This window comes from Alligator sinensis, unplaced genomic scaffold, assembly GCF_000455745.1.
Source record: "Alligator sinensis unplaced genomic scaffold, ASM45574v1 scaffold323_2, whole genome shotgun sequence".
NCBI lineage: Eukaryota > Metazoa > Chordata > Crocodylia > Alligatoridae > Alligator > Alligator sinensis.
In genome coordinates this window covers 818,557-827,540 of record NW_005842392.1, presented here as the reverse complement: position 1 = coordinate 827,540, position 8,984 = coordinate 818,557, and the positions used below count along the sequence as shown (strand labels likewise).

Genomic DNA, 8,984 nt, shown 5'->3' with positions numbered 1-8,984 from the left:
CCCACGTGGAAGATCGTGTGGAAGTGGAGACTCCGTCTCCTGCACTGTTGGTCCTGGACAGTGCGATTGTTCATAGTGTGAAGCTTCAGGAGGCTGCTGAAACATAGACAAACCCTCTTGATGAAGTGAGTCACGCTGCAGATCTTAGTACCTGCATCAGGCCAGGACTGGGATTAGAACTGCCTTAGTTTACCTTCTGGGTTCTCACCTTAGGCTGAGCCATAATTATAGTATATATCCTAATGCCATCATAGGCATGTTGGAACATGATTCAGCCATGGTTAATTGGTTTTCTGATATAACTAGGGCCTAGAAAGACTGTACATTAAACCATAATTGGAAAAAAGTTCTTGGTGGCCTCCTTAGGGCTAGAATTTCTCTGCACATTTACTGCTATACTGGAGAAAGTCCCTGGATTTCAGTGGCTTTACTGTATTTACACCAGCATTTGAGAGGTGGGAATCTGGCCCAACGTGCTTACTGATTTACATTTAGGGGTGGGACTTTCAGAGGAGCAGATGTCTCATTAACTGTTTGTAGGAACTTTTTTCTTTTGAATCACTTGAGTATTTTTGGAAATCTCAGTCTAATATTATTTTAGCAGCTGCCAGTTTGTTATTTACAGGTTTGTAGGCATTACTGTAAGTATAAGTGGGTCTCATTGCACAGGGTTGGAATGAAGTTTCAGTTCCAAGTCCTAAAGTGAGAACCTTAGTGCCTAAGAGAGCTAGATCCAGTTGTCTTTACAACCCAAATTCTTATTGACTCCTCAGGTAGCTTTGGAGTGAGCAAGGCATTTCGGGCTGGGCCTTTTTATTACAAGGATGAGGTTGTTTTGCATCCCGAGGTCAATTCTGTACCACTGGCCACCAGCCTGTGAATTTTGGATAGATAACATATGACCTGGTCCTGAAGCCCTTACTGAAGATGCTCCTCTATTTCCACAGACACTGGTATTATGTCTATATAAGGAACTAGATTTCTGAGCCTTTACTGGGAGGATGTCAACTTCACTGGTTTCAGGCTGAATGAAGTAGTGGCCAAGAGCAGTTTTTAGATGGAGAAAGATATTAAACTAGGCACATCTGCGAGATGCTTCATGTGCAGTAGACTAAATCTACTGAGCATTAGCATGTCATAGCAAAATCTGTGCTAATGAGCTGATGCACAGCAGAATTAGTCACAAAAAGACGTGTGCCTTTGCTACTGCGCATTAGCACAGACTACACATTTATGTAGTACCTCATATTAGAGGTACTAAACTTAATGCACCATGGCAAAGTCACGTTAATGCATGTGCAGACGTGCCCACTGAGTAGGTGAGTGAAAACTCTTTAAGTGCAACCTATCTGTAGCCTCTGCCTTCTAGAGTCTGTACATTTTGGTAAATATGGTAACCTGACCATACCTTGGGTGCTGAAGACATTAATAGGCAGACATTTGATTTACTTGTTTGCTTACCCGTCTTTTCATGCTGAATCTGCTTTATTGGGGGTTTTTTCCTTTACACAGCTGCTGCAGTATCTCGGAAGAAGAAACGAAGGATGGGAACCTATAGCCTGGTTCCCAAGAAAAAGACCAAAGTGTTAAAACAGAGAACGGTGATTGAGATGTTTAAGAGCATAACTCATTCCTCTGCAGGTGCTAAGGTGAGAGATGAACTAATAAACCCTTTCCAAGCTTCACCTTTCACGTTGTCAGTGGTTTGCATGCATCTGGGGGATACTTAAGGGGGAAATGCTTTTTTTTTGCCTTAAAGTCTTCAAGACAGCCATCCCAAGTGTTAGTATTTGAGGCTACAAAGCAAAATGGCAGACATCTCTAAAAGCCAAGGGTGGCATTCACAGCAGCCCAGGAAGTAGAAATTTTGCCTTTGGGTGCAATTAGCTCAACAATGAGCACTTTGGAAATCCTGCTTTTTTGTTTTGTTCCTTTTGGAGAAACCCTCCCAACAAACTCAGTATTATAAAGTAGATTTGGCTTTTTGATTGAGTATAAAAGTAGATGCTTTAATTGAACTAGTCAGTCTTCACTCGTGATTATTACTGGTAAGCAGTAGGGCTAACTGGGAGCCCAGTCAGTAATGCTCTGTACTGCCATGGTGAAGCCAGTGTGAGTAATTCTGGCCTCTCATTCTTCAGGCTGGCCAGGTTAGATCATACGTGGCAGTCCTGCAGGCTAAGTTCATTGCAGCATCATAGGCTCTGATGGGAAATGCCTCCAACTCTCTCCAGGAATAGACTTAAAAGGTGTCCAGGTACAAAGAGGGATAAGGTCATTTGAGGTTAGATTTGATTGTTTGGTAAAATGAGTTGATGCTGTTGCCTTTATGGTTTACTTTTTTTGGGTGTGTTTCAGAGTGAAAAGGACCTAAGTGATGGCAGCCCGCATGTGAATGGGGAGAGCATTGAGGTAGACTCTGAAGAGGAAGACTCTGATGAACTGGAAGAAGATGATGAACATGGAGTTGAACAGCCAGCTGCGTTTCCCACAGAGGATAACAGGATTTCTAAAGAAGGTGCATCAGATGCCGACAATTCCAGAAAGGTATGTGCATGCCATCAAGTGACTATAGAAGAGCCAGAGGGAAGATTTTTATGTATGGGGATAGGGCAGGGAAAATAGAGATGAATAAAAATGCTATCAAGAGGGGATGAGCTTTCTTGGGTTTATCACTTGAGATGGCCTCTTTGAATGCCACCTGCTGCTGCTACTTGCTTGCAGTAAGAATTTTGAAATTAGAAGCATTGTCCTACTGTGGTGTCCTCACTCCAAATAGTGGCCAAAACCAGTTGCTTTGTGGGTTGGTGCAGGCACCCTCTTCCTAACCTCCTTCATTTGTAGGCTTATTTATGCCCTGAAGCATAAGGGTTTCTGTTAAAAGCAATTAAAAAATCCCAAATGAGCCATTCATTCTTTATAACCCCTCTAAAGTTGCTGGAACACCATGGACTGTAGGCAAACAGGTGGCATAGGCATGAAATAGACCTGCTTTCTCAGTGATTGCTAAGGCTTTAACGCTCACATAGAGGTAGAAAGGTTTTCTTTCTGTATGGCAGACCTTTTGCCCCTCAATCTGTCCCAGTGGGGATATGCAAGTTAGTGTGTTAGTTCTGTCTTTGGGAAGCAAGTTCTGTTTACACTCTGGTTGGAGCATGGGATAATGCTTGATGTGTTGCAAGGAAATGACCAACACCTTACGAAGTCTGGGAAGGTAGTTTTATTTGAAATACTTGCCATGCCTGATTCTTTCTTTTCTTGGGTGAACATTGACTACAGATGGAAGATGGTGAGTCTGAGGAGGATCAAGAGTCTGGAGAATCTGGGGAGGAGGAGGAAGATGGAGATGAGTCTGACTTGGTAAGCCAAGCAGCAAGATGCGCCTTTGGTCTGGTGGCAGTGCATTTCCTTTCACAATCTGCCTGAGAGAGAGAAGCACCATGGTTTCCTGTCTGTTTGACAAACTCATGCTATGAAACAAAACTGAACCACCTACACAGAGACCAGTTTTTCATAGGTGCTCTAACCATAATCTGTGATGAAACTAATTGCCTTCTAATGCTAATTAATGAGCTTTTGTTTGTTTTCTGTTTTCAACAAGGTGTCAAATCCTTTCTGTTTAATTTTAATGTTAGTAGGAGCATTTGATGCTTGTTCTCAGGTTCTTCAAATACAGAGTCAGCAGGCGTTGAGACTGTAACACTTTTAATAAGCTGAAAGTGAGCCTGCCTTTTCAGGCACAGTTGGAATTGCTCACCAATCCACTGACCCAGCCACAGTGTTAAATTCACATTTACTTAGCATTCTACCTCACTGTGCCATGAGAGGCTCGCTATCTCATCGCAAGAGAGGTTTATAGATTTAAAAATGATAGAGATGCAGCCTGGGGAAGGTGAAGTGTTTTTCAGAAGCTGAGGACTCCTGTTTTTTTTTTTCTGAAAATCAGGCCCTTTTAAGATATCTCTGGTTGAGGCCCCTAAAAATGAAAGTATCTACAATCATTAATCACTGATGAAAAATATTAGTCTAATTTTTTTCTTACTCTTTCTACATTGGTTTTCTTGGTTTCATTTGAAGGCAAAACAGATTGATCAAACAGATCTGTGATGACCTGTAGAATTTGGGAGCTGGCTGTCTGAGAGACTGCTGTTCCACCCAAACAGCCATCAGCACAGAAAAAGCAGCAGACACTCTAGAGCTGCAGACGGTCCTTGTATTTAAGCAGCTGGAACACAGTATTGGCAGCAAAGAGCTTTTGACTCGAGCTGATTCCTGTTATTGGTCAGCTGATGTCTGAATCTGCCCCAGAGAGCAAAGGTTCAGCACCAGATTTTGCTTGAATGGCTTCAGTGCTATGGTAGAGACTGGTACTAAGTATTTTGGAGAGGATGTTGAGGAAGATAGAAGCTGGTTGGCTCCTGTTCAAGACTTTTAATTAATTTCAGTGAGAATGGGATTGATCTTCAACAGACTGTTGATTTAAGTTTGAATATGTCCTTAGACCAGGAATGGCTGAACTTCCTAACTCTTCAAACTAAAATCTGTGAGACTCAGCCAAGTCCAGGTCATAAAACTTCTGAGATGTGTAAGTCCCAGAGTCTACGATATGCACGCTGAACCCATCTTAAATCATAATTTGTTGTTAAATGACTGATTACTAAATCACCAGCAAGAACAGCAGAAAATGAAAGAAGAACTGTATTTATTTAACTTCCTTGCTCTTCATGAACCACATTTAAACTGCCCAGGAATCTCATGCACTTTGTTATCCCTGGCCACCCCAATTTAGATTAGGGATTACACCCTGGCCACCCCTGACTTAGATTAAGGTTTACAAGGCTGCCAAAAGGATCTGGAAACGCAGCTCTTGGTGGTAATGGTAGCTTTGAAAACCTAATGTGGAGTTTGGTGGTTACACACATTTTGTGCGTAAAATAAATCATTCTGGATTTTGTAGATGTCACTGAAGAGACTGGCCCCCAGAGTGCCAGATGCTTTGGCTGTAATGAATGTGATTAGGCTGTGTGCACAGCCAATACTTTGCATCTTCTTCAAGGGCTGGCCTGATACTGTGGAATGAAGTCCCCTGAGAACTGTCACAGAGCTCACCACCTTCTACTCCAAGTGCAAGGCATTATTCTTTGACCTTGCTTTCTCTAAAATAATTATATAGCAACATATTTATAAAAAGAAAAGCAACAAGCCCCACTAAAAACATGACACCCTACTGCAGATGTTTATCCTGCTGGGGAGAGGACGAGCAAATAGACACGTGACTGATTTTAGTCACATTATTCTTGACTCTGCCAGAAGGATCTCGGAGACTGTGTTGTGGGTGTGACATAAGAACCTATGTAAAATAGAAAGTGAAGCCTGTGCTGTGGAAATGACAGGAAATGGGCCCACGTGTGTCTTTCTTTTACTAAGCTGTGGAGACTTCTTTGCATCAATTTTGGTTTCAAGCCCTGAATCTTGGGTATAAAGGCTCCTCCACACTACTGTGGTAGTGGGATTTAAATGGGTTCAAATGACTGTCAGGCCACTGATACCAACATGGTTTGTGCACAAACGGCCTTTCTGGTTATTCAGAGCTCTGAGTCCAGTCTCAAGAAGAAGCTGCTAAAGAGGAAAGGAAAGACGGACAGTCCATGGCTGAAACCCACCCGGAAAAGGAGGAGGAGGAATAAAAAGAAACAAGCCAGTGCTTTAGGTAATCAATTTAATTTTTCTGATATTTACCCAGAACCAATAATGATAGTCAGTTTAATCATTGTCTCTGTTCCCATTGTCTTGAACACTTGTGAAGGGAAGGGAACATGTTGAGGTAGCAGTTGTCTTTCATGAAAAGCCATTGCAAGTTAAAGGCTGTTCTTTTATCTGTGAACTGGCCATGGTAATGTGCACTAGCATTGCCATCTATTACTTGCCACTGAAGAGGGTCCATTTAGGACCAGGTTATGCTGGACTTTTAGCCAGGTTCAGAAAGTTTGTTCCTACTGCGTTTTACGTATTGTTCCATTTTCAGTGTAGACAGAACATTAACTTTACCATCAGCTACCCACAAAGCTTGGAACTGTTTTGGGATTTTTGGAACCTTTTGGGGGCCAAATTGGACCGTGGTGAAACTGGGTTTCTTGACATGGCTGCTTTTGTGGATAGACTTTTAAAGTAAGCCTTCTGAGCCTCAGAACCCTGATGGTTGTCTGTGAAACACTTGAGATAACTTCTTCCTTTTCAAAGGAACCATCATATTTTTCCATAGGCAATATGGCAGACCTGGGACTAGCCTGTAGTATTGTTCTTCCTCCATCACAGAGAAACAATTGCATGGGCTTTAGGTAGAAGAAGATGGGGTCAGGTTGGCTGTTGCTCCTTCTTTGAAAGCCTTCCACCAGCATTCATAGAACTGTTCTTTTAAATGCCTTCCCAATCCACAAGAAGAGGAACCTAGTCATATTGTTGAGAAGAGGGGGCTCCCCTCTAATAAAAAAGAAGTGCCAAAACCCACCCACCATGAACTCCTACTACTTGTGGGGTGAAAGGCAAGGAGACTTGGCTTGCTTTCAGAAGGAAAATGGGGACGCTTTGTTGTTTCTGACTGAATGCTAATCTGGCGATGTGGGACTTGTGGGTTGTCCATGCCTGTTCTTGAGTGATCCTTGTCATTTAGAAACATTGCAGTTTTGGAGTAGTGTCCTCTTGATACTTCCACAGAGAGGGCAGAATTCAGGGTATCTTCATGGCTTGACCTAAACTTTGCAACATACTAAAGAGCGTGGCCTATCTGTCCTGCAGAGTGGAGATTTTGAGGGGAGGGTGGAAGTGATCAGATTTCTCCCCTGCAGGAGGACTAGTAATGACAGTAAAAGATGGTGACAGTCTCCCATAGTGGAGCCTCTCAGTTAGCCAAGTTATTAAAAGTTCACACTTCTTTGCCAATCAATCAGATTTTCCCAATGGGTTTAGGTCTTCTTTCTGCAAACAGACTGAATTTATCAGCCCATTTGTAACTGTCCCAACACTAGTGAATGCATCGGTCCATGGGCTGATTGCTGGTGCGTTAGCTCCTGGTATTTCTGGTGTTTGGATGACTGAAGCTTTACTTATGGGAAGGGATTGCTTGAAGGGCAGAGAGCTAATATTTCATTTCAGACCCAGATCGCTTTTCAGGCCAGCAAATACAGAGACTGCTGTAAAAAAAACAACAAATGTGTTTGCTAGGTATTTGGGCAAACAAAAGCCCGTTGACACTAATCTTAGTGGGAGGAGCACGCAAAGGAGGAGTATAAAGATGGATAAATCTGTAGAGTCAGAATGAACTAAAAGATTCACAGACATTCCCTCCATCTCTTCAGAAGCAGTCTTGCTCATTTAAAGGCAGGACCTAGCTTCTGACACCTTCCCCACCCCCCATTAACTTGAATGTCATCTGTCCCATTCCCTTCCATAGTGCTTTTATTGCATGTTATTGGTTAGCGTGCACTGCCTGGCTGGAGTGTACCTAGGGCCTTTCACAGCAGGTTGGAGACGGAGAACGTGGAGTAAGACAGGGCAAGCTAAGTTTCCATCCCTTTCTCATGCCATTTATGCTCCTGCTGCTGATGCAGTACAGCAGCAGACAGATGTGTGTTTGAAAGGCAGGACTTATTTGTGTCTCATATTCTTTTTCGTTACCTAAGTGGAAAATCTGGCTGATCATACAGAGCAGGAAATAGGAGATAAGAGATCAATTGCACCCTACGTGCCCAGATGTTACATTTTCATTATTCTTTGTGCATCTGTATTTATAGACTCTCTCCTAGGAGCCTGCATACTGCCTGCTTGTGATAAATGTGGCCTTTACATACACACAATTTTTTTGCTATGTAAATATATGTATATTTTAATTTAGGTGCTGAAGCGTATAAACCACCTTTGGGAGGCAGAGAGGGAGCTGGGCAGGAGAATAGTATGGAATACATGGAAGTGTCTCTTGATTCTTTGGATCTCCGAGTAAAGGGAATTCTATCTTCACAATCGGAAGGTGAGTGTCAGCTTTCTAAATATGGCCATGTACCATTTTGGTTCTTTGTTTCCTTGGTCTTATCCTCTGTATTAAGATGATGCCCCCTGGTGGCTATTAATAAGAGAATTTGAAGCTATGTTTCAACTCATAATGTAGCAGATCACACAGAGCACAGGGGCATAGGTGATGGTATTGTTGTCCTCAGGGGACTAATAGGGTGCACTTTGGGGTTCATGGGAGGGAACCCCATTTAAATTTGGCTCCTGTATTTTGGTGAGTGTTAAACTTGCAATGCACCTGGCTTAGGATGCAATTTTCTATTCAGTGTTTTTTGGCTAGGGTTTTTTTTTCCTTCCTAGCTCTTCCTGGCAGTCTACCCAATTGTACAGCTTTTTTTTTCTCCTTTAGCTAGCTCTTATTTAACCAAAAACAAACAAGAAGGAAAAAAACATGGGATTTTACTGTTGTAGACCCAACACTGTAGTATGACACTGTTGCATGATGCAGTGCTTTGGTTTGTTTCTGTAAGTACTTCCTCAAAAGCATAGGTTCTTTTTTCACAGAATGGCAGAATCCCTCAGTAGTCAGGGCCACTGGTGTGCAGGAGGTGCGTATAAGAGGATACAAGTACAGGGCCATCTCCCTGTTGGTTCCAGAGAGACTTTCTTTAATGAGAAGGCTGCTGTTCCCAGTGCTGAATTTGTCTTGGGTCCAGTGCTTCATTGTGAACTTGACTCTCCCCCACACTGTGCTTTCACTTTCAAAGTTTGTCTTCATTTTTTGATAATGATGCCATATAAAATTGGTAGGAGTATCCACCACTAAGGGACAGGCAACTTTTTTCTTGTCCCCCGCTTTTCTCCACATGCTGGTGATGTGCCATAGAAACAACAGCTTGGAAAGAGAGAAAAAAAGCTTTTTTTTTTTTTTTTTTTTTTTTTTTTTTTTTTTCATTTTTTTCTCCTAAAAAAACCACTTT

General features: G+C 42.3%; 1 protein-coding gene across 15 annotated transcripts in view; it reads left to right on the top strand.

Annotated features, from left to right (window-relative positions):
- EHMT1 (euchromatic histone lysine methyltransferase 1) overlaps nt 1–8,984 on the top strand; it is a 152,566-nt gene that overhangs the window by 96,276 nt on the left and 47,306 nt on the right. For all 15 annotated transcript variants that reach the window (XM_025211191.1, XM_025211189.1, XM_025211188.1 and 12 more), the window contains 5 exons: nt 1,513–1,649; nt 2,359–2,547; nt 3,280–3,360; nt 5,590–5,710; nt 7,892–8,023. In XM_025211191.1, coding sequence (XP_025066976.1) covers nt 1,513–1,649; nt 2,359–2,547; nt 3,280–3,360; nt 5,590–5,710; nt 7,892–8,023 — 660 coding nt within the window. The remainder of the gene's footprint in view (nt 1–1,512; nt 1,650–2,358; nt 2,548–3,279; nt 3,361–5,589; nt 5,711–7,891; nt 8,024–8,984) is intronic.